Source organism: Tripterygium wilfordii, chromosome 11, assembly GCF_013401445.1.
Source record: "Tripterygium wilfordii isolate XIE 37 chromosome 11, ASM1340144v1, whole genome shotgun sequence".
NCBI lineage: Eukaryota > Viridiplantae > Streptophyta > Magnoliopsida > Celastrales > Celastraceae > Tripterygium > Tripterygium wilfordii.
In genome coordinates, this window is record NC_052242.1 from 9887049 (window position 1) to 9913335 (window position 26287).

Sequence of the window (26287 nt, forward strand, 5' to 3'; positions counted from 1 at the left end):
TTGCCCCACCTTGTATGAAGTGGCCCAACTGGGTTCAGGTCAAATGATAGAAATAAACCTGCACTTTTGTCCAAAAGCAAACTGCAAGTCTTTCTCGACTTCCCCTAGCTACCTAGCCTACCTTCATTGCAGTTGAACTGGTTGAGGGAGAATGACATGGATTCCGGGGATGGAATCTAAGGAATAAGGAGTGTTGCACTGGAGAACGAAAGGAACAAAACAATTAAAGGCCTTTCCATTTTTGATTGTTATTATTCGTATTCTCTAGTAATTAGTTCTTGTTGGAAGTTTAGCCACACAGAGCCCCACATTGAATAAGTAAATGTGAGAGGTATAAATTGCAATCGTTGGACACTTGGACCCTAACTCATGAGTCATGACTTGAGAGAAATGTGGACTGCCAGAATCAGGCCAATATTCATTTTTGTTGCTATCAGACAGTCAGAATCAGGCCTGTTTGGATATTCAACCCAAGCCCATATTCGGCCCAAGAAATAGAATAGTCTCGACGCTGTTGAGAGATGTAGAAGTTTACTTTTAGATAAGTCAAGTTATGATCAGACAGATTTGCAGGAAAATTCTTAATTGTAAAGGATTAGCATTAAACAGACTTTTGAATTTTGTAGTAGATGTATTCCATATTTCCTATGCCTTGGAGGGTTGTTCCAAGCTAAGGATTCTATTTATCGGTTTCTCATGTAATTTTCTTTACTTTGATGACTGAAATTCTGAGGAATTTGAAAAGCCTTTTGAGCCTCAATTTCCTTCTAGTTTCCGTATCTCTTTAGTGGATTTCATTGAGTGGTGAATTAAACTCTTAGCATTTCTACATCTCTTTGGTGGATTCGATCCAAATTGTCATAAGAGTATTTTCCAACCTCTGATACGAAATCCAAGTGCTGTCAGTCTCGGGCCTGTTACGCCACTTGACCTGGTAGCCTTGTCATTAGCTTTTTCTATTCTACTGGACATTTGACACACCCTATTCTCTTTTCTTGTTCTTGTTTATCTTTATTTTCAAGTGAGCAGGTTGATGAGTAACTGTTGGACGAGTGATGCGGGCATAGTCCATTTTCTTCCATCCTGTAGCAGTGTTGTCCCCATTCGAAGTTCCTTCACAAAAAAGTAGAGGGTAAGAATTCTATGGAGACATTGTTGGATGTGCGAAATTGAGATGTGTAGGGTTATTCCCAACAGAAAAGACGAAATTAAGGACATATCTAATGCTCAGTTCACTTGTTGATGTTCTTCTTGGTCAAAACATTGATAAACCCATCAGAGATGCTGCTCTGTATCTTCCATCTGATCCTGTTGATTTGCTATTTCTACTAGGGAAGAAAAGATCCCTTGATATGGGATTCTCTTCTTGTCAATTAGCAGCTTTGCTGATTTTAAATGCAAGTTCTTTGTATGATGATAGGTATTTGAGTTCCTGATTCATCTTATTGATATTATTTCCTTTTCCTTTTCCTCTTTTTTTCTTTGCATCACTACGCGTTTACGTGTTACATTTTTGATCTATCTTCCTCTTGGTCCTGATATTTGTTTCTCAGGCTTGCAGATGAGAAGCTGGTTTTATCTTCCTTGGAACAGTTTATTCTTGTAAATGGTAGTGACTTTCTACATGGAATTGATTCATTGATGATGATGCAACTGGTAAATCTTTTTGGTTTCTATCGAGGTGTTGGGATGATGAATTACTGAATTCCCTTTAGTTCAGAAGCTGAGAGGATTATGTTCCATCTGTTGACTGAAAAAGAATGGGATTTGTCTTCCTACATAATTCACTTTGTAGTTGGTATCACTAAAATGGTTGTTTCAATAAGAAAAAAAATCAGCAAGCAACTGTCTTCTCAAATCCTAAAATTCTGCAGACTCAATAGCGGAAATAGTGCTGACATCATTGTCCAAACGAAACATAGCCAGACTTTTGATGTTGATAATATTGCAGAGTTGGTGATAGCAGGGGATAACTATGTAGCATCGCTTTTCAGCAAACTGATTGGGCCTCTCAACTTTAGTAGTTGATGGATTTCCTGATTACAGCACTGGATGTGGAAGGCTGGACTTGTAAAGGTCTGCAAGTAATTGGCATCCTTTCTCTTGTTTTGCACCACTCAACCAACAAAGTCCTTCTAGAGGCTTCAAAAGCGCCATTATTTTCAATACTACCTTGATCACTTCAATCAACAGCATGATTCGTACAGCCTGCTCAAAGGGACTTGCATTGGTCGATTGCGACGAGAAGACAGTGATGGGGGAAACTCTGATATATGTGCTTTTACTATTCTACTTCTCTTTAAGAAGATAACCAACTCTTTTGAATACAAATATTATCTTTGTGCTTTTTCTGCAAGCTAACACTTTCACTTGCTTTAGTTTGCATGCAGTTCTACCAGAGCTTGTCGACTGGCATCATTTCATGGACGGCTAAAATCTGATGCAGCAACTTTCCACTATCACCATCCAATGCACTGATTTGTGCAGGCTTATGCATTTTGGGCCTCCTACAGCGAAGCTTGTTGCTTCATACTGCGTGTTAGAATATTTACCAGACTAACTGAACAAATAAATAGGAAACATGAAGAGTTAGAATGTTCAATGGATTATCAAATTTCTACTATGGCTATACTAGATAACTAGAAGGCCTAGTTTTCCAGTGACATCAGAGTGGGTAGGAACTGTGCCTTCTGCCTCTCAATGATAATCGGGTGGGAAAAACTGGAAATGAAGGAGACTAGATTCATTGCAAAGAATAGGTGGTGCAGGTTGATAGTAGAAGAGATGGCAATGTCTTTGGCAGTTCCATACTTAGCTTCTAAGTCTTTCACGAATCATCACAAATGCGTTGTTCACATAACTGTTGCATTGCTAAAGCTTCAGAAGGTTCCAAGGTGCCTGAGGTTGGTGTTTAATGTTTGCTGCATATCCAATATAATTGACAATCTTTCAGCTAGCAACGTGAGTTCTGAGATGATTTTCTTATTTCGAGAGCTGTCAAACAGTGATTTTTTAAACACCAAGCAGATTGGAACTCTAAAACAGACAGGTGATGATACTTGTCTTAGCTGTCAAGCATTCTGTTCTGTACATGCCATACAATTGCTATTTTTCTCTTTGAACTCCTTGTCCCTTTGGCCATGAAGTGATGAATTTTCTCACTCTCTGTAGAAACTTCTTAGATGGAAAATGTTTTCAGTCATATCATCTTTAGATCTTACAAGTAAAACTTGTCAATCAAGAGATAGATAACCTGCTGTAGTTAGTTATCAGATTCCCTATAACGTTTCCCGGATTATGTAGGCATGCAGAAAATGTTTGCCCATGGACAATGTTCAATATGTCCAGGCAAACACCTATCCAAAGAAGACTGTAGTGACAACGGAAGATTTGGGGCAAGTGTGTGAGTATCTCATTCACTTGATGTCATCTGAGTTTTTGCCAGATACGGATTCCAAGGGAAGACATGTGAGGGATAAGAGGTTGTTAGAAGAGATAGAACTGTTTGCAAGGCATTTACAGTAAAGGAGAATTTCTAACCATTTTTTGTTTATCAAAGCATAGGAAGTGCATATGAGTGTTCTGACACTCACACGAAAAACAAACATTAGTGTATGTAGGATACATTTTTATAGCTTCTAAACTCTACTTCTTAGTTTAAATATCCCTCTTACTAGCTTGAACCTGGAACGAAAGAATTAACAGATTGTCATACTCAAAAAGGGGAGTGGGCTATTTAGTGAAGTATACCTATATAATTGCAAATATCACATCAGGAACACAATGTGTATTCCAGTTTACATGTGAATTCAATGAAAAGTTTAGTTGTTTGGTTGATTGCATCCCTAGTTCTTTTTGATCGATTCCTTATTTCCTTATACATAAATGCATATGTATTTGTGTATATTGGATTATGAATGCAAACAGGTAACCAAATAGTGTTGAATATACAGTTATACTTTTACTTTAAACTTATTTGATTCAGCTTCAAGCTAGGTTGACTAGTTGAATGAAGACGCCAATTTTCCTTGCGCTTAATTTACAGAGTTCACATGATGCTCTTGCAGGAAAATGCTTACGCACTAGCTGACAAATCTGGTACTCTCTTGGACCCAATTTATTAGCAATCCTTTTTTTCTTCTTGTTGGCTTTCATTATTAATTTGTTTTTGCTCATATCCTTGTTTACATCTTGATCCATGTATTTATTTTCTAGCTTAACTTGGTTTTGCTTGATTAGGAAAATGATTGAAGTAATTTAAACATAATGATGTCTTCTGAACTACACCTTGAAGTCAATTGCTTTCGAATCATCTAAGTACGCTGAGCTTGATATAATTTTTATTGGAAGAAATGATTTTTAAGTCAGGACTCGAGCCATACCTACAACAATTATTTTTGGATTAGTTCATGGTTGACCTACGGTGCCATAAGTAATCCTTGAGTCGTATTATATGGTCCTTCAGTTCCCGTGCACTCATGCAAAATTGGGTTGCGTGCTTAAGAGTCAATTCATCTGTATGTGTGTATACGTAGTACATCGTTCTTATTTCCTAATGATCCATGCATCTATCTTTCTGATGCAGTGGGCTTTTTCAAACAGAGTGCAACTTGGCTTGGTTGGTACTACGGCCCAGGCTCAAGAAGTTTAGCAACCTCTTCCTTCACACAGTACAAGAGGGTAGGGCAACCTAGGAGAGCTCAGATTTTGATATTTTGTGAACTTTTGTTCTTAGTTTCTTTCTAGTTTGGGTTCTTCAATCTTTTGCACAAGCGATCAATCAACATTGGGGGTTCTCCCCGTTGACTAGTAATCTCCTTTCTATTCTGATTCTGCAACTCGTTGTTGTAGTTATAGGTATTAAGAACCGTGGAAATGCATGTATTTGCTGAAGATTAGTTTGTGTTTCTTGTACTGAACGATTGAAGCATCTGGTATTAACCCTTGGTGGCATTTCTATGTTGTGATTTAGAGAAGATTTATGTTTTCGGATACTTGTATTTCTTCTATTTTGGTGGAATTGGCCAGCACCTACGGGAGCTGCACCAAAGTGGTATCAAAGACATGAGCAGATGGGGTAATCCCGGTCACGATCCCAAGCCCGACGGTTGGCGATGTTATAGAGATGATGAGTTTGTTCCAAACTATGGTGGAACCCGTTGGTATGATCAATCGAGAGCTCACGTTGACAGAGATTACTGGGCTCGTCCTTCTGTAGGGGTTCGAGAAAATGGGCATAGCTACTCTCAATATGACCGACAATATCCGTATGATCAAGATGCTAGAGCTCATTACTATCACCAATTTTCAATTGATAAAGAAGGTTGGTGTGATTTTACTAGCAAAGATATACGCGATTGTTGTGATGGATATGACAGATCTCGAGAAGGTTATGCCCCAACAATTGCTACAAGCTGCGTACCTAAACAGAGTGGTAATGCCTATCACCTGTTTGACGAAAGGCCTGAACCAGCTTTTGCTTTAAAGGCCACCATATTTGGAGAATTTTGTTCAATGACTGGCACCCAACCTTCAATGTGTTCATATGACAACACAATAATACCCCAAAAGCAGCGGCATGATATCCTCCAGGATATTTCCGAAGAGCTTTGGTCCCTGAGTCAACAAATGGGTACTTGATATGATAAAGTAAGCATGTTGTTGACAAACCTTTCTGAGAAACATAGACGTGGTAGGGTGAAACAATTTGAATTGCAACCAAAAGAGGTTCTAGAGGTTCTTGATATGGTTGCACACGATGGGCAAACGACTAAGACACAAGAAGAAGTTGTGACTGAGACACAAAAAGGAGTTGTGGGTGGGAAACAAGAAGAAATTGTTGGTGCAAAGATGCAATCAGAATGTGATGATGTCCAGAGAATTGGAATTGGAAGTTAGGGTGTGATAACTTGCAGAGCTAAGCTAGCCTTGAGCCCGGGTGATATAGGTGGATTGACAAAATTGAAAACCCAATAGCAAGGGGAATCTACCTTGGTGAACTTCCATTGTTATGAGGTTTTGAATAACTTAAGGAACTTCCTTATTGTGTAGCACAACAATATGTTTCTAAGAAGACTGTGGATGTTCCAGTGGAGCGATTCCTCAGAGGGCACAAACCTGGTAAGAACTCAGTTCATACCAAAGTTGCTGAATGCTTTCTTAAATATGTCAAATTGTCACAAAACAATATTAGTTTGATACTAGTTCATTACAACCTGAAGAATTAATGGAGGATCAATCTGACATCATTCAAGTATATAGTCTCGACAATCTTTTGATGCCTGTTGATTTTGTTGTTCCAAAAATATTTGAAGAACCACATGGAGAGAAATTTTTGTTAATGTTGTTCCTAAATTTATTCAAGAGTTCAAGGTGGTCTCATACCTTGGGTACAATGATGGTGATCAAGAAGTCGAGAGGTTTTCTATTGTAATTCTTCAAAACTCGAGTTTCCTGTTACAATTCTTCAAAACTCGAGGTCGAGTTTTCTCCAACAAGGGGAGAATGATGCAGATTGAAATATTTGATTTTTGTATTTTAGGAAATATATTATTTGTGAATCAATTAGTATTATTTTATTGGAGTCAGGTATCTTTTTTTTAGTAGGAGTAATTTTATTTATTTACTTTTAAGTATTTGTTTCATGTTAAAAATGATTTAGGGTTTGATTTATGTATATTATTTAAGCTTGTAACCCTCATGGAGGTAGAGAGTTTTATTATTGGAGTTTATGATATGAAATAACGGCCGCCTAAGTGTGTGAGTTAATTTACCTATAATTCTTGCTTGTTACATCAACTAGGATTATAGAAGAGTGTATTTCTTGCTAGTGTGTTTTATTTAATTGCATAAGATCTATCAGAATCACAAAACAAACTTAATCAAATGAAAACATATACATCAATATATATGCAGAGGATTTAACACTAATATACACAGCAGAGATGAAAAACGAACCATATATAAAATCTATACATCATTTTTTTTAAAATTTTTTCAAAGACAACACTTTTTTTGAGTAGATTTAAAGACAACACTCGTAACATATATATACGTTCTCAAATTTTTGTTATGATATATATTTTCAAAGATAATCATATATATATATATATATAATGATAAAATACATAAAATTAAAGATAATTATAAAGATTGTTATGTGTAGAATTTAAAAACCAATTATTAGAATTAGAATTATTATATTGTGAAATTTTCAAAATTTTCATATTATCAAAATAATATTTAGATAGTGATAAAGTAATAAGGTAAATAAGTAAAAAAAAATATGATTTAGGATTAAAATTTCAAATACAATTAGTATCATTATTCATTTTAAGTTAGTAAAACAATTATTCATTTTTTATGCTTAATTTTGGAAAAACAATTAGCAAGGTCTATCATATTGGGGAAACACAACTTTTGGTCACTGAATTTTGTGGCAAATTCCTACTCAATCACTCATTTTTCAAACACCTCAAAATAAGCATCCAATTTTCACAATTGCTTCAAATTGGACACACGGGCAGTTTCCAGCCATTTCGATCAATCAACAATCCGACGTGACACTTTGACCTAACGATAAACGTTAAAATGGTGGTGAAACTGATTCATAAGGCTGATATTATTTCTAATGCTCAGGCCAGTTATTCTTGCACATAAAGTACATGTTAAGTAGAGATTGGGTGGTTCAGGTTAACCATGTGTATCGTTAGGCTAATTTTGTGTGGATAGCCTTGCTAACCTTGGTTTTGATGTGCCTCAGGGTGTTCACGTTTTTGCTAAGCCTCTAGCTGTTACTATTCCTCTTCTACGGAATGACATTGTTGGTGTGTTTAATCTTTGTTAATCTACTAGTGTTTTTCGATTTTCTTACTTTCATTGGTTGTATCCCATCATTTGGTGGCCCGAGTGCCTGTCATGGCCTCCATTTCTTTTACTCAGTTGGTGAGTATTTGAATATATAGTTGGTCTATGACTTTTCAAAAAAAAATAATACCAATGTTGGGGGAGAGTGTGATAGCAATGAGGGTAGCCTAGAGCCCCCAAATTTTAAAAAATGTTAGTAATGATAGCCCAATTGAATCCCAACAATTTTTATTTAAAGGCAAAGCCCAATCAACCCTGCTAAATAGCCCAGCAATTTTTATCCCAATTGTTCCCAATCCTATATGGCAATCCACATCAGCATGCCACTTAAGCTTTTTTGTCTATATAAACAATCCATCTCTCTCTTTCTTCTCTCTCTCTCTCTCTCTTTCTTCTCTTTCTCTCTCCTTTCTCCCTCCCACTCTCACGACACAACACTGTCACTCACCGGAGCTCCTCCGTCCGGCCACCAATCAAAGCCGTCGACTCACCAAATGGAAGCGCCCAGCCACAATCGTCATTTTCCGACCCTTCCCACCACCTATCGTCGCTCATATTGTCGGAAAAAGACATTTAAAGGAGGAGGTCACCGCGACTCAAATAGCTTCGATCCGACCACCTCCTGGGACATCTCCGGCAGCCGACCACATATCTGGACTCTACACGTCGAGGCACACCTCACTCACCCATCTTTCGGTCAGTTTGTTGCCGGAATCCGACTCCCAGTGGAACATACATTGTTTAAAAACAATGTAATCAATCGATCCATGCATCCAGCCACCTCTAACAATATCTCCGGCCACCTCACCTCCAACAACAATGTAATTTGTTTTCTCACTTATTTTTTTTTACATATTTTGGAAGTTACACTGTATTAAAATAGTGTAACAATGTGTTTGACACTCATTTGAATGAATATGCTTTTGAGACAATTTCTTTTACCTTGTTATTCTTCACTGGTTTGTAGACTATGTTTTCTCCAACTTATATATGACAAACACTGAAAATTACATTGTTTTGATAAATTTGACAATTTACATTGTTCGGAAAATTTGATAATTTACATTGTATATTTGCCTATTCTGGAAATGACATTGTTTTGAAAACAATGTAAACGTAGGTCTGTGTGAAAAAAAAAACAATGTTATAACATGTTTGTGTGAGAAAAAACAATGTAATAGTGAGTTTATATGATCAAAAAACAGTGTGCAAAAAGGCATAAGATAAAAGATGGAAGTGTGGGAGAATATGGAAAGAGTATTTAATTTTCAAATTTTGAACAAAAGATGAATGGAGGGAGAAGAGAAAAATTTATATTTCAAATGTGTCAATCCATGTCAACATGCTTTCCATGTCATTAAGCTTAGGTGGCAATGCCACATGGGATTGAGAAGATTTGGGAGCAAAAGTTTTGGGACAAATAACATTTTCCAAGCCCAATAAAATCTAAAAGAAATAAAATTTTTAAAAAGATAACATTAAAAGGAAGACCCAATTAACAAAACCTATCCAACCCAATGTAGAATTCAACTCTAAAAATAAAGGAAAAAATTAAGAACATAAAATATAAGACGTTATTCCTTTGTATTTGTATCAGTCTCTCCGTCTTCTTGGCTTCTTCAACTTAACCTCTATTTCTCTATCTCCCCTTCTCTCACTCATTCTTTCTCTCATCGAAGCCTTAATTTTTTTGCTTTGTTTGTTGAATTCAGGAACTAGAAGGAGAAGATGGGCCTTGAGGTTTGCAAGTACAATTATTTCTTATTGTTTTGATTTTCTAGGGTTTTTTTTTTGTTTCCTATTCGTTTATCTTCATTTCTTCATGAACTATATGACATCTAGAAAAAAATTAATAGGGCCCCATTTTTAGATTTCGCCCAAGGCCTCCGTAGACTTAGGTATGCCACTGGTATCAAACACTTTGAAGGATTTCAAAGAAGCTGTTAGAGGTTATGTTGTGGATAGGGGGTATCAAATACAAATGTTAAGGAATGACAAGTTCAGATCGCAGACCAAATGTGATACTGGTTGCCCATGGATGATATGGTGCTCTAGAATTGGAGGGAATCCACATATCAAATCAAGACTTATGTTAAGAAGCATATGTGTAATAGAATGATGACAAAAAACAAGCAAATAGCTCATGCCTTGCCATGAGAGTAGTGGACAAGATTAGGAGTGAGTCAAAGATTAGTGCTGGGTAAATTTGTACTTATGCAAATGAGCACATGTCACTTGCCATATCAAGGACCCATACTTACAGAGCCAAAAAAAAGGCTTTATACATTATTCATGGTAAACACAAGGAGCAATATGGAAGACTCAAGAGTTATATGAATGAGATTTTGAGGACCAATTAGGGCAGCACATGTAATATTATGGTGGATATAGAAAACCATGAAGATCTCGAAAGCATTCTTACGATATCTTAATTCATTCATGCTTAGAGAGTTCTTATAGACATTCAAATTAAACAGCGAACAAGCCAACAACACAACTAAATAACTAAACCCTAGCAATAGAGGGCAAAATGACATCATTTAGGAAAGAAGAAATAAAAGACTAAAGTACCCTTAAAGACACATTACAATCCAATAATCTTCCTTAATGTGCTTCAATAAACACTTCAGGCACTCCCAACTCTGATTTGAGATGACAGAACCTACCTCTTGGAAGAGGTTTAGTTATTTTAATTTCTCCTTACTTGGTTGATTCCCCGAGAAAGTGATACTTCACTCTAATATGTTTACTTTTGCTATCGAAAATAGGATTTTTGCTCATAGCAATGGCAAACATGTTGTCATAGTTAATTTGCACAGGATTTTTGCACTCAACCCCAATTTCTTGCAGAATAAACTTCAACCAAAAAGATTGATTTGTAGCTAAGGCAACAAAGATATACTCTACTTTAGTAGTAGATTGAGCCATAGGAGATTGCTTCTTTGATAACCAATAGCAATAATTTGATTAAATTTTTGAGGAAGACTAATCAAAATCTACTCTACAACTCTTCTTTCTGTGACCTTTTCTCCATGAGTTCTCATTTTATTCACAATTTCAGATAATCTAGTATAATATTGCAAGATATTCTCGGTATCCTTCATTTTCATATTCTCCGAATCATGTTTAAGTTTATGAAGTCTGACATTACGCACCTTAGAATTTCCTTGAAATTCATCTCTGAGAGTCTCCCAGGCTTGTTTTGTAACGACCCAACCCAGTCACCACTGGTCGGTCGGGCCCATGGGCCGCTACCCCCAACCCATCACCACACTAGAGCGAACACACCGAATTCTAGTACCTGGTAGGTTGTTGGTGAGAGTCGTACCCATGACCTCCCCCACCCTTTAACATAGGTCCTATTACAAGGCACCATATGCTACCAATCAAGCCATGGCCGACCAGTGGTGACTGGGTTGGGTCGTTACATGTTTTATTGTCAGAGCTCCAAATCCAATCACCCTTGAGAAAATTCCTTCTGTGATGGATGATTGAATGATGTGTAGAGCAGTTCGATCCCACTTATTCAATCTCCTCATGAGCTTAGACTTTGCCTTGGACTTTGGCACAGTCACAACCTTCTCCTTCTTCTTTGTAGAGTCGAAAGTAGTTTATTTCTCCTCCTCCGATGATGAAGTGAAATTACCTTCACTGACTCCATTTTTTTCAATGACATCCCATACCTCAATTGACTCAAGGTAGGTTCGAACTTTCACTGTTCAAGCTTCATAGTCTTCACCATTGAAGACTAGAACAAGATAAGACTTCGACTTGATCACATCCGCCATAATCAACACACTAACAATGCTGTGATGCTCTGCGCCGCACACATTGAGGTGTGATTGTGGGGGTCCTGTACTGGATGAAATACCACATCGGCCAAGGAAGGTCCCTGGGTGCAGAATATAATGCGCTGCAGACCTTAAACTATTGTCCAATCTTTGGATGGACACGAAAGGGGGATTTGGTTTAGTGGAGAGCTGGCCAATCCTCAACAACCCGCCCTGCTGAGTGCATTGGAGAGAGGGGTTGGGGATTGCGTCAGTTTAATTCTGTCCAATCTTTTCTGGTATGGGCCGGAAGGGATTGGGAACTGCCAGGCTGGACTTGGTATGGGCCTTGTCCAGTGGTTGGTGGGGAGATTGGGCCTTAGTGGGTCGGGCTGTTACAGTTGGTATCGAAGCCGACCTTGGTGGGTATGTGGGTTTCGTCCCTCGCGTCTAGCCGGGGCGCGGTGCCCGTGTCTGGCGTGACCCACGGGGACGTGGGCTCCTAAGGGGGGTGGACTGTGATGCTCTGCGCCGCACACATTGAGGTGTGAGTGTGGGGGTCCTGTACTGGATGAAATACCACATCGGCCAAGGAAGGTCCCTGGGTGCAGAATATAATGCGCTGCAGACCTTAAACTATTGTCCAATCTTCGGATGGACACGAAAGGGGGATTTGGTTTAGTGGAGAGCTGGCCAATCCTCAACAACCCGCCCTGCTGAGTGCATTGGGGAGAGGGGTTGGGGATTGCGTCAGTTTAATTCTGTCCAATCTTTTCTGGTATGGGCCGGAAGGGATTGGGAACTGCCAGGCTGGACTTGGTATGGGCCTTGTCCAGTGGTTGGTGGGGAGATTGGGCCTTAGTGGGTCGGGCTGTTACAAATGCCCTTAACAGATCATCAGCTCCGATACCATGAAAGCATTCTTACGATATCTTAATTCATTCATGCGTAGAGAGTTCTTATAGACATTCGAATTAAACGGCGAACAAGTCAACAAAACAACTAAATAACTAAACCCTAGCAATAGAAGGCAAAACGACATTATTTAAGAAAGAAGAACTAAAAGACTAAAGTACCCTTGAAGACACATTACAATCCAATAGATCATGTAGTGTTCAAGAGAGTCTATGTATGTCTAGTAGCATTGAAGAAAGGATTCAATGAGGGTTGTAGGCCTCTAATTGGTCTTGATAGATGTTTTCTCAAAACTGTTTATGGCAGTGTTTTGAAAACCGGACCGGACCGGCCGGTCGGACCGGTCCAACCGGTGACCGGCCACTTGTCCGGTCCGGTTGAGGTGCCAGAACCGGTGATTGGTGAACCGGGATATTTCCGGTTGAACCGGCCGGTTCTTCGGTTGAACCGGTCAGAACCGGACCGGTTTTGACCGGTTCGGTCATTTATTAATGTTAATAAAATATTTTTGAAATTTTGTTATTTGTAGGGTTTGAACTCATGACCTTTTGTTCATTAAAAAAGGTTTTAACCACTAAGCTATGAGATTTTCTTTGTTTAAAATGGTACTTTATTTGAATATATTGTATTTTTATGAAGTTTTCTTACATATTATATGCATATAATATAAATATATATATAAATAATTCATTACATTAAAACCGATTCGAACCCGGTTTGAACCCCGGTTGAACCTTTGAACCGTGAACCGAAGACTTTTCCGGTTTGATGACCGGTCCGGTTTTAAGAACCTTGGTTTATGGTGGGCAATTACTTACTACAGCTTAGGATGGAAGCAATGGTCTTTTCCCCATTGGTTAGGCAATAGTGGAGTTGGAAAATGGGGATTCATGGGATTGGTTTCTCAGGAAACTTCTATTTGACATTGGTGGATTTGATAAGAGTATGTGGTGGTTTGTTTTAGATAGACAAAAAGGATTGGTTCAAGCGATTGAGGGATTGGAGAGAGATATGCAACAAAACATAGAACATAGGTTTCGTATTAGGCATATATATGCTAATTTTAGTAAGTAATGGCCAGGTGCCCACTTTAGGAAGCTAGTTTATGAATGTGCAAAGGCAACTACGAAACAGAGGTTCAATATTCAAATCAGAGAGTTAAAGACCTTGATGAAGTTTCCTGAAAATACTTGAGCGATATCAGACCTTGTTTGTGGAATCAGGCAACATTTTCAACCTTCAACAAAAATGATTCAATAGTGAATAACATACCTGAGAGCTTCAATTCAATGATATTTCCATATAAGAACAAACCAATCATTACAATGCTTGAGGAATTAAGAGCTGATGCTATGGATAGGCATGTGAAGTTTAGGGGAAAAAATGACAAGAAAACAAGGTCATCTTACGCCAGAAGTGCACAGTATGTTGAATAAGGAGTTCGAAAAGAGCAGAATGTGGACAACTATATGGACTGGAGATGATAGGCAAGCTATTTTCTAGGTATTACATTTGTATACAAGTTTATTATGCTATGTTATTTTATTAAGTTTAATATGACTGATAATGTCTTCTCACTCATTTAACAGGTTAGCAAGAAACCAAAACAATACAATATTGTCAATGTGGACATGGCAACATGTACATGCAGGGCTTGGGTCCTGTCAGGTATACCATGCACACATGCTGCGGTAGCAATAGGTTGGCTGCACAAGGACCCCTCTTACTTTGCCTACCAAGTATATACTAGATCAACCTATTTGATGGTATACAAGTTTAATGTAGAGCCTACAAATGGAGAGAATTTGTGGATTAATGCTAGTGGTGATATCATCCTCCCTACTCCAGTCAATGTTGTACCCGGAAGACCAACCAAAAATAGGAGAAGGGAGCATGATGAGCCCAATAACAAGAGCATACTAAGAAGAAGGAATGGAAATACCAAATGCAATCAATGTGGACATCAAGGATACAATAAGAGAGGTGGTGAGAATCAATCAAATGTTGACGTAAATTTTTTTATTAATATTGTCAAGTTACTCTAGTCCAATTTCTCATCATGATTTTGAAAAAACAGGTTGTCAATGCTGATGGAGGTGGAAGTAGTAGTGTTGCAAATGTAGCAAGAGAGTTGGCTGGTAAAGGAATTACCGGAAGGGGCAGAGGCAAAATTTTGATTGGAAGAGGTAGAATTGTTGGAAGAGGGGTATTGGAAGAGGTGCAACTTCACGGTTCAAGCTCGAGCTCTAGGTATAACACAATGATAAATGCAACTCAAGAGTCTATCAGTAAATCTATCAACCCTTGAATGCCCCAAACGTTCCCACCATCAACCACCACTACTATCCCTCTTAAATAAGCACATAATCTCTGCATGATAGTCTTGAATAGACCTCCCCTCATCCCAAACACTTCTCAACCAAGACCACAATAGCCCATAAGGAGTTAAGCCCGTAATTGACCCTCATTATTTTTTTTTGGTTAAATTTTCTCAAGTAATTCATGCTATGGACCCCAAACCCATACAATAGATATAAGTAGCTTGGGCCACTTAATCTAACCAAACTCTATTTCTTATACATATATATCTCCTACTATAAAATTTTAATTATTAATGATATTAAGTCACAATATTGTACATGCGGCACCTCCTATTTACACGTGGCACATAGTCATTGGTCATAAAATTTTAGAATATTACAAGCATCTACCTCATTCTCTCTTCAGGAATGATTTCATCCCTCAAATCGATGATCGCTTCTTACCGAATAACTCTTTCTATTTCTCGAAGGAACTAAAGACTAATCCCCTTGATCTTTCCTTCTAAATATTCTTTAGAGAAGTTCAATCAGATCTAGGTCAAATACGTCATGCCTTAACTATTTGTTCAATCAAATCTAGGTCCAAGTTGATAGAAGTTGATTGAGAAGTTCTAAAGAACATCCAAGTCAATCAAAGTTGGTAGAAGTTGATTCGTTCAATCAAATCTAGGTCAAATACATGCACTTGTCATTGTTACAATAAAATATGATTTTATAGTTTTCTGCCTAATGCCTATAAACTCATTTATCTTCCAATGTAGTAATATGTGTGAAAAGATGCAGCTTTTTCTTGGATTTTATTTTTGGCATCTGATTTTTGAATTTCTTTATTGGAGGTTTTTAAAGATATGATTCTCGCCTCTTTTTAGATATGATTTCACATTTTTTTTTTTTTTATTTTGTGGAGGTTTAATTGAATTTTTGGGCTTGGTCGAGTTTTGCTCATGTTATTTTTTATTTTACGATGTAACAAAAGGTATGTGTTACTCAAAAACAATGTAACAAGAGTATGTGATACTCAACAATAATGTAATAAAAGTATGTGTTACTAAAAAATAATGTAATAAAGGTCTGTATTATCATAAAATAATGTAATAAGAGTATGTGATATACAAAAATAGTGTAATAAAAGTGAGATCATATAAACTAATGTAATAAGAGTATCTGATATTCAAAAACAATATAATAAATGTATCTTTTATCATAAAACAATATAGTAAAAGTCTGTGATACTAAAAAATAATGTAATAAATATATGTGTTACTTAAAACAACATGTAAATCAATTGCTTATTATACTCCAAACAGTAATTCCAATGTTTTGTATGCAATAACAGATGTTATTACATTGTTTCAGTGTTCTAGATTCTTGTGACACTATTTTTAAAAACAATGTAATTAAGAACGGTAAGGTAAATATATATTAATTATGAGTCTTGTTGGAAAGAGTTTTACATGTTGAATCCGAATATGTAATTTTTTTTCAAAATCTAACATATATTTTGAGAGATAAAACGTTTTAAAATTTTGTTTAACAAAAGAAAATGTAAAAAAAAACTATGATGTCATCTAGTGATGTCAGCATTATGTGAGATAATAATTGAATAATTGTTTTGAATACATAGAGACATTTTGGTAAAAAAACTAACACTATTCTCTTTGCATTTCATCAAGCTGAGTCACCTTGCCACATCATTTATGAATCATTATGGAAGTATATTTTAGGGATACTTAGCACTATCGTATGGTTTGTGGAAGGATTATCTCTTGATTCTTACAGTTTATTGGTTTAAGGATGATAATGATTGAAGAGGGCTAATGAAATCCTACATCCTTTTTAAGTGAATTGAATTGTTTGTTGAGGAAGATCTTAAGAGGATATCTAACTAGTTAGAATGTCGGATCATTATACATATAGTAATAAATTACAAATTTATCAAAAAAAAATAAAAATGATCAAGCATTTTAACAAAGAAAAGGAATTGGATAATATATATGGTGGTTAGAAAATATTTTTTCCATGTAAATGTTAGGGTGTTTGGTTTGCACTAATCTTTCTTAATAATTTGCAATGTCTTTGACTTCATATAAATACTCAGACTAAAGATGATGTGTATCACCCTAGTGTCCGGGTTTGAATCATCCCCTCTATTCAAAAAAAGAGAGTTTGGATTATTCTAATTTTCCAAAATATTCTTGAAAAATTACAGTTACAAATGTCAATCGTAGAGAGTCGAGTTTGAAATTTTTATTTGTTTTCGTTCAAAATTTTCTTATATTCTATTAATTTATAGTTTTATAAATATGCTTCAACATTTTCTTTTGGCAGGTAACAAAAATTGATAAAATCCCTAAAAGGTCTTTGAGAACTGAGAAGTCAGAAGTGTTTTCTTTCAAATGGTAAATATATTTTTTAATAATTTTGAATTATTATTTTATTTCCTATGAGCTCAAAAATATTTGAAATGAGAGAAAGAATTGGTTAACCTTTCGCTTTGGGAAAATGTTAAATGACCCAATTTTTTTTAACCCAAATTGTCCCAAGTCTATGTGGCATGATGACATGGAATAGATGACATGGAATAGATGTTGACATGACATATTTTTGAAAATCAAATTTCCCTCTTCTCTTTCCCTCTTCTCTTTTGTTCAAAATTTGAAAATTAAACACTCACTTTTTATCTCTCATTTCACTTTTTTTCTCCACTTTCATGATTTCATCATCTCTTATTAACGACAAATAAACAAGCAAATCATTTATATTACATGCGATTGCATTGTTTTTTTTCATATTGACATGCAATTGCATTGTTTTTTTGAACACAGACATGTGATTGCATTGTTTTTTACCAAACAAACCTGTTATTACATTGTTTTGAAGGAATGATAATACATTATTTTTTTGCATACAGGCATGCAATCGCATTGTTTTTTTGCCAAACAGACCCGCGATTACATTGTTTGCAAAATGGACACAGAAAAAATAGTCCAAAAACCAATTAAGAATAATAAGGTAGGTACATTATTTCAAAAGCAATGTAATTTGTAAATAGTCCAAATGGTTACACTGTTTTCAATACAATGTAACTTCCAAATATGCAAAAAAAAACAGGAGAAAAAATTTACATTGTTGCTGCAGCTAGCTGGAAATGTAGTTGAAGGTGGGTGGATAACATGATCGACAAATTACATTGTTTCTAAAACAATGTAATTTGCTCGGGTCGTCGGAATCCGGTAGCTACTTGGCTGGAAAATGGATGGGTAAGGTGTGCCTCGATGCCTGGAGTTCAAATATGAGGTTGGTTGTCGGAGACGTCGTTGGAGGTGGCCGGATCGATGCATTTTGTGTTGTGGTGTCCTCCTCTTTTGGGTGCTTTTTCCCGACGAAACGAGCTATGATAGGTGATGTGGTGGGTTGGAAAATGATGGTGGTGGTCGAGCGCTTCCGTTCAGTGGGTCGATGGCTCCGATCGGTGGTCAGACGGTAATGCTATAGTGGTGGTGGTGGTTGTCGTGAGAGGGAGAAAATGAGAGACAAACAGGGAGAGAGAGAAAAGGGGAGAGATGGTGCATATGAGAAATTGCTGAGAGGGAATCCTATGTGTAATGCCACCTAGGATTGGGCTGAGTTGGGATGAAAAATCTTGAGCCATTTAACACTACCGTTCACTCTGCCGCGCCCAAAGTCTCTCTCTCCCTTGTGTCGATGTCTTTTCCCGGCTCACAAGATCAGCATGATCTGGAACTAGGAGAAGCAGAATCATCAACGCCATGTCCGTGCTCTCATGGTCACACCTCCACCGTCTCTCTGCAAACAGACCAAGGCGGCTCTATCTGCCTCTTCTGCTTCTCCAACCTCATCACTGATCCTCTCTCTCTCACTATCCATGTCTCCTACGCTCTCTCCCAGCTATCCCAGGCCCTCTCGCAGCCTCAATTCCTCCACTCCCTTCTCTCCTTCCACCCTCACTTCCTCGTCTCCCCTCTCGTTCGCGCCCTCTCATCCTTGGAGGATGAAGCAATCGCACGCCAGGTTATCGATGTTATCATGGCTCTATGCGCCGATGATTCTGTTCACTGTGAGTTCGTAGCAAGGGTCGCTGACATTATCTCATCTGGCTCGCTCGCGTGGAGCAGGCGCCAGGTTTTTATGGTACGTCAACGTGATTCTGTATCCTCGCGGTGATTTCTGAATCTTTAATTTGCCTCCCAGGCAGTACAATTTCGTTTTATTTTTTGTAAGACTCTATGTTTTTCTGCAAAAGAACTGATTGCAAGTGCAGGAGTGTTGCCTTGTAGTAATTTATTGGTTTCTATGCTCGCTTTATGAAGTTGATCTGCAAAAAAAATAGCTGAAGGATAATGGATAATAGTTACGATTTGATTGTCACAATTTACTGGTATCTTGGATTTCTTTGATGTCTCATAATTGAAAGAATGTGTAAAGGAGCCTGTATTCTAGGATCCCTGATGTCTACTCAGCTTTGAACATCTAGCCTTGTATGTTTTCTTGGCACACCTGCCCTCATTGGTTCTATCTCCTCATCCACATTGAGAACTAATTTACATTAGGAAGATTATAGGGATCTCTAATAGTCAACCAGAATTATAAATGAACCACAATACTATGCCATATAAAACCTGGAGTTTGCTTTCCATATGTTTTAATAAACTTTTGGCCTTGCTAATATTCATTTATGATCTTGCAGCTTCACTGTTTTGGGATTCTATTGAACTGTCACTCGAACAATTCTTATGATATCATCAGGGACAAATATACCCTCGTAGCTAATCTGGTTACAGGTCTTCAATTACCAAGGTACCATATGATGCGACATAGGAAGCTTAAATTTTCATGTTTCCATTTTTATTGATTTTAACTCCTTTGCTTCCTGTGTTACTTCTTTGAATAGTGAAGAGATCCAGAGTGAGATCCTTTACATTCTGTACAAATTCTCCATCCTCCAATGTGCTTCTAAGGATATTGATGAAGAGGATGTTCTCAGTGCCTTTGGTTCAAAGCTCCTTCATCAGTCACTAGATGCCCTCGCTAAGACGGAAAATGATTCTGTTCGTTTGAACTGCATTGGTTTGTCAATTTCTTAACACTTACTTTTTTTTTTATATGTTGCAGTTTTATTTTTAGCATCTCTGAGACTAGATCATGAAAAATTTAATGCTATCAAAATGTCTTCTGGGTTTTAGAGGCTCCCTAATAGCTGTTCATTACAGTGAGGGGGCGTGATACTGTTGGATATGGCATGGTTAGACAGTTAGACTACAAGTGATAGTTATGCATAGAGGCGCTCATCTTGTAGATTGACTTTACAAATACTTGACCGCTTCGGCGCTTCCATTAGCTTACACATTTTTTACTTATTTACTCCAGCATTGTTGACAATATTGGCTCAAAGAAGGATTTTTGGAAATATATCTAAAAGTGAGAACATTACCCTGAGTTCTGATGAAGCAGACAATTTTATGCAGACAACGGATGAAATAGATGGGGCTTCTCTGTATGTGTTATTTGCTGAGGCGATTAAAGGCCCACTGCTTTCATCTGACAACCAAGTCCAGATCAGCACCCTCCATCTAATTTTTCATTGTTTGTCCTGTGAGGAGGATCCAGCGAAACCAATCCAAGTTTTGGTGAAAGAAAACATTGTGGACCATGTATTTGAAATTCTGAGATTGGCAGGTGAGTGAACTTACTCCAGATCCCATTAGGCACTGCAATGAAAGAATCATTACTCAAATTTGTTATAACTTTTCTGTTCTAAAGAAGCTTATTTGTTTGTCTTACATATAACTAAGTTCTTTCACAACCTAGCATACGAAGACCTTGGAAATGCGGAAATGAGAACAATTTGTGCTCCTTAAATTCTAAACCCAATGAAAAGTTAAACCTGTTAGTCAATCAAGTTTTGCCGCTGTGAAACAGGAAAATGATTTGTGTTTCCATTCTTGAAAATATGGTCTCGAAGCCAAAATATAGAAGCATTGCAAGCAGGCACTGGATGCCTTTTATTTTCACACTATCAATTCATTTTCTGGGACATTTTTTGCAAAACAGCAATCCAAAATTTCCATAGCTTCTGTAGTTATTTATGTTGCTGTTTAGAAGCTTTCATAACCTAGTCTTAGAACTTGAGATGAATGAAAGGTTGCCAGAAAATTATGAAACGTTGATTTTCTTTTTTCTCTTGATCTACTAGTAAGGTTTTATGCAGCATTTGTAGTTATTTTTTCCTGATTAACTTTTACCTGGATGGACAGAATGTAAGGATCCGATGGTCAACTCTTGCCTCCAGGTTCTTAATCTATTTTCAGCTGCTGAGCAAGCCTTCCGACAAAGGATGGTTGTCGGATTTACTTCTTTGATTCCAGTTTTGCGTTATGTAACTGAAATTCCTTTCCATCCTGCTCAAAGTCAAACACTAAAGCTCATATGTAATTGTGTTTCTGATTTCCCTGGAATCGTATCACCTTCTTATATGGAGGAACTAGTTCTGGTTTTGACAAGAATGTTTGAGAGGCACACTGAGGGAGAAATAGGCATGCTTCCAGAAACATTCATATTGGCCTGCACAACTTTTACAGCTCTTTTAAAAACCTCATCTTCTCATGGGATTTTAAAACTGGCTCTATCAGTTGAAGAAGCATCAAAGCATGCCCTTTTATCCTGTCTAAGTACCTTCAGAAAAGATCCTAATCAATTTTTGCATTCCTTGTACTTACTTAAAGAGGCATATGCATACAGTTTGGGAGAGATCTCCTCCAATAACCCCAGTAACATGGAACTTTGTGATTGTATAATGGATATATGTTCTTCACAGTTATTGCCTTGGTTCGTGACAGTTCTCAATGAAATGGACGAGGAAAGTGTCCTAGGTATAATGGAAACTTTTCATTTTATACTGCTGCAGAGTTCAGATTCCCAGGCCACAAAGTGGGCAAATACTCTAGTTTCAGCTTCTTGGTTCAGCTTGTCATTTGGATGCTTAGGCTTATTCCCAACAGAAAACATGAAATTAAGGACATATCTAATGCTCAGTTCACTTGTTGATGTTCTTCTGGGTCAAAACATTGGTAAATCCATCAGAGATGCTGCTCTGTATCTTCCATCTGATCCTGTTGATTTGCTATTTCTGCTAGGGCAGAAAAGGTCCCTTGATATGGGATTCTCCTCTTGTCAATCAGCAGTTTTGCTGATTTTACATGCAAGTTCTTTGTATGATGATAGGTATTTGAGTTCTGATTCATCTTATTGATTTTATTTTTTTCCTTCTGTTTTTTTTTCTTTGCATCAGTAATGGGTTACATTTTTCATTTTTAATATATATTCCTCTTGGTACTGATGTTTGTTTCTCAGGCTTGCAGATGAGAAGCTGGTTTTATCTTCCTTGGAACAGTTTATTCTTGCAAATGGTAGTGACTTTCTACATGAAATTGATTCATTGATGATGATGCAACTGGTAAATCTTTATGGTCGCTATCGAGGTGTTGGGATGATGAATTACCAAATTCCGTTTAGTCCAGAAGCTGAGAGGATCATGTTCCATCTGTTGACTGAAAAAGAATGGGATTTGTCTTCCTGCATAATTCACTTGGTATCACTAAAATGGTTGTTTCAGCAAGAAAAAATCAGCAAGCAACTGTCTTCTCAACTCCTGACATTCTGCAGACTCAATAGCGGAAATAGGGCTGACATCATTGTCCACAAGAAACATAGCCAGACTTTTAATGTTAACAATATTGCAGAGTTGGTGATAGCAGGGGATAACTATGTAGCACCGCTTTTGGTATGCTTGTTGCTGCAACTTGCGAAAGAGGAGGGCCAAGGGAACGACATTATAGCAGTAGTAAATCTCATGGCAACAATCATTAACATTTTTCCACCTGCTTCAGAATACTTTTGTTTGCATGGCATAGGCAATGGAGTTCAGGCTGTTCTTTACAATTCAATCCATTCTTCATCAGAGATTTTCAAACCCATATCACTTTTAGTACTAAGCATTCTAAGTTTGGTGCACTCTGAAACACTTTCTCGTGATGAAGCTTGGGTTACTGTGACTATAAAGGTACCTACTTCCACTGTTCTAATGCTATCTACAATAGTTTCAGCAAACTGATAGGGCCTCTCAACTTTTGTAGTTGATGGATTTCCTGATTACAACACTAGACGTGGAAGGCTGGAATTGTGAAGGTCTGGAAGTAATTGGCATCCTTTCCCTTGTTTTGCACCACTCAACCAACAAAGTCCTTCTAGAGGCTGCAAAAGCCATTATTTTCAATACTAGCTTGATCTCTTCAATCAACAGCATGATTCGTACAGCCTGCTCAAAGGGACCTGCATTGTTCAATTGCGACGAGAAGACAGGCATGGGTGAAGCTCTGATATATATGCTTTTACTATTCTACTTCTCTTTAAGAAGGTAACCAACTCTTTTGAATACAAATATTATCTTTGTGCTCTTTTTGCAAGCTAACACTTTCGCTTGCTTTAGTTTGCATGCAGTTCTACCAGAGTTTGTCGACTGGCACCATTTTGTAGACCAATCAAATTTGATGCAGCAACTTTCCACTATCACCATCCAATGCACTGATTTATGCAGGCTTATGCATTTTGGGCCTCCTACAGTGAAGCTTGTTGCCTCATACTGCGTGTTAGAAATATTTACCAGACTAACTGAACAAGTAAATAGGAAAAAAGAAGAGTTAGAATGTTCAATGGATTATCAAATTGCTACGAGGGCTATACTAGAAGGCCTAGTTTTCCACAGTGACATCAGAGTGGCTAGGAATTGTGCCTTCTGCCTCTCAATGATAATAGGGTGGGAAAAACTGGGAATGCAGGAAACAAGATTCATTGCAGAGAATAGATGGTGCAGGTTGATAGTAGAAGAGATGGCAATGTCTTTGGCAGTTCCATGCTTAGCCTCTAAGTCTTTCACGAATCATCACAAATCCGCCGTTTACATAACTGTTGCATTGCTAAAGCTTCAGAATGTTCCAAGGTGGATGGGGTTGGTGTTTAATGATTGCTGCATATCCAATATAATTGACAATCTTTCAGCTAGCAACGTGAGCTCTGAGTTGATTTTCTTATTCCGAGAGCTGTCAAACAATGATTTTGTAAACACCAAGCAGATTGGGACTCTAAAACAGACTCTCCAGGTGATGATACCCATCTTACATCATGTTGCCTTTGTAGTCTGTCAAGCATTCTGTTTTGTACATGCCATACAATTGCTATTTTTATTGTTCAACTCCTTGTCCCTTAGGTCATGAAGTGATGAATTTCCGAATTCTCTGTGGAAGCTTCTTAGATAGAAAATGTTTTCAATCATATCATCTTTAAATCTTACAAGTAATTATAACTTCTCAATCAAAACTCAAAAGATAGATAACCTGCTGTAGTTATCAGATTCCCAGTAACATTTTTCTGGATTATGCAGGCATGCAGAAAACATTTGCACATGCACAATGCTCAATGTGTCCACGCAAATACCTATCCAAAGAAGACCGTGGCGACACCAGAAGATTTGGGGGAAGTGCATGAGTATCTCATTCACTTGATGTCTTCTGAGTTTTTGCCAGATACAGATTCCAGGGGAAGAGAAGTGAGGGATAAGAGGTTGTTAGAAGAGATAGAACTGTTTTTCAAGGCATTTGCAGTATCGGAGAATATCTAACCATTTTTCGTTTATCAAATCATTGAAGTGTATATGAGTATTCTGACACTTACAAGAACAACAAACATTGTTGTATATACGATACATTCTTAGTTTAAGTATCCTCTTACGTGCTTGAACCTGGAATGAAAGAATTAGCAGATCTGTCCTACTCAAAAAGGGGAATGGACTATTTAGTGAAGTATACCTACATAATTGCAAATATCAGTTGTTACACTTCAGGAACACAAATGCATGTGTATTCCAATGTACATGTGAATTTAATGAAAAATTTACTTGTTTGGTTGATTGCATTCCTAATTCTTTTTCATCGATTCCTTATACATAAATACATACGTATTTGTGTATATTGGATTATGAATGCAAACAGTAACCGAATAGTCTTGAATATACAGTTATACATTTACTTTAAATTTATTTGAATCATCAACTGAAGGTGGCCAATTTGGTACTCTTCTAGATTTTTTTTTTCCTTGCTGGCTTTCATTATTAATTTGTTTGTTCTTTCATATCCTTGTTTACATCTTGATCCATGTATTTTCTAGCTTAACTTGGTTTTGCTTGATGAAGTAAATGATTGAAGTAATTCAGACATGATAAGAAATGGCATCAGAACTATTGAAATCAATTGTTTTCCATCATCTAAACACGCAGAGCTTGATATAATTTTTTATTGGGAAGCTTAGAAGGGTACAAAGAAAGGAAGAAAAATAAGAAGAAAAGATTTCTAAGGCAGGGTTATATGAATCTAGGGCACTTGGGGGAATCAAGGTGCATGCTGGTATGATCAAAAGGAATCTAAGGTAGTGGCGAAACCGGTCAAAATCTTGTCTGTGTCCACCATATATATGATACATACGCCAAGAGACTAACAAATTAGCAATTCCGCATAGAACAACAAATATTTCCATCATTTGCTAACATTTGGTTTGGCCATATCCATTAATTCTTCTTGGATTGAAGTCCCGTTGATCATAAGGAGTAGAGTCACAAACATCATTGAGTACCTTTGACAAAAAAAATAAAATTAAAATAAGAATTCTCGTGACATATTGAGTAGTAACTAAATTTTAAATTAAGATTCTAATTTTGTAATTAAATACATAATCTTACCACCATTGATATTTTTACAATTTAATTTTTTTTAAAGTTCCTAAAAATCCTAAACCTTTGGCTCAACCTCTATATGAGGTCGGCGAAATACATGGCATTAATCCTAGTATGGATAGCTGCCACACTCTTGTTGTATTTTTGTGTTAGTGGTATATATTCGTGAATCATGAACCCCTAATATAAAAATTCCAAAAAAAAATTTATGTCTGCGGTCTAAATTTGTGAATCGTGAACTTGTGACATAAATAACTCAACCTTTTTTTTTGTGTTATTTCTTTGAAGTATTATTAATTTGTTTTTGTGTTTGTGATATATATATGTGAATGATGAACCCATGACATAAAGAATGCCAAATTTATTTGTGTTTTCACGTTAGTGTCTTGAAGTATTATTAATATTTTTTATGTTTGCGGTTTATCTTCATAAATCTTGAACTCATGACATAAAATAACCCATTTTTTTGTGTTATTGATGTGAATTATTATTGTGTTTTGATACTTGCGGTTTGTATTCGTGAATCATGAACCTATAACATTAAAAAAAACAAAAATATTTTTGGAGGCACTGCCCTCGAACTGACAACTTTTTGTGCCCTCAATGATCCAAAT

The 26287-nt window shown here is 37.0% G+C and overlaps 2 protein-coding genes across 3 annotated transcripts; both read left to right on the forward strand.

The window, feature by feature from the left end:
* The first annotated feature begins 948 nt into the window (after positions 1-948).
* Positions 949-3166, forward strand: LOC120008437 (protein PUTATIVE RECOMBINATION INITIATION DEFECT 1-like). The gene is made up of 2 exons (XM_038858756.1): positions 949-1420; positions 1554-3166. Exons 1-2 carry the CDS (start codon positions 1224-1226, stop codon positions 1702-1704), a joined length of 348 nt encoding a protein of 115 aa, XP_038714684.1. The 5' UTR covers positions 949-1223; the 3' UTR covers positions 1705-3166.
* Positions 3167-15782: 12616 nt separating this feature from the next.
* LOC120009328 (protein PUTATIVE RECOMBINATION INITIATION DEFECT 1-like) lies at positions 15783-24756 on the forward strand. Of its 2 annotated transcripts, none has more exons than XM_038859872.1 (9): positions 15783-17271; positions 19581-19690; positions 19785-19960; positions 20261-20569; positions 21148-22114; positions 22244-22952; positions 23026-23306; positions 23379-24048; positions 24330-24756. In XM_038859872.1, the coding sequence occupies exons 1-9, from the start codon at positions 17269-17271 to the stop codon at positions 24564-24566; spliced, it is 3462 nt and encodes a 1153-aa protein (XP_038715800.1). In that variant the 5' UTR covers positions 15783-17268; the 3' UTR covers positions 24567-24756. The 2 variants fall into 2 exon arrangements, with proteins under 2 accessions (XP_038715800.1, XP_038715799.1); XM_038859871.1 differs by lacking the exon at positions 15783-17271 and adding an exon at positions 18433-19024.
* The last annotated feature ends 1531 nt before the right edge of the window (positions 24757-26287 follow it).

Bases quoted from the DNA above. Each gene is read 5' to 3' on its own strand.
- LOC120008437 (XM_038858756.1), top strand. From the start codon at position 1,224: ATGCTCAGTTCACTTGTTGATGTTCTTCTTGGTCAAAACATTGATAAA. The intron at 1,421-1,553 runs GTATTTGAGTTC...TTTGTTTCTCAG, and splicing joins AGTTCTTTGTATGATGATAG to GCTTGCAGATGAGAAGCTGG.
- LOC120009328 (XM_038859871.1), top strand. From the start codon at position 18,506: ATGAAAAATCTTGAGCCATTTAACACTACCGTTCACTCTGCCGCGCCC. The intron at 19,961-20,260 runs GTTTGTCAATTT...TATTTACTCCAG, and splicing joins TGTTCGTTTGAACTGCATTG to CATTGTTGACAATATTGGCT. The intron at 23,307-23,378 runs GTAACCAACTCT...CGCTTGCTTTAG, and splicing joins TTCTACTTCTCTTTAAGAAG to TTTGCATGCAGTTCTACCAG.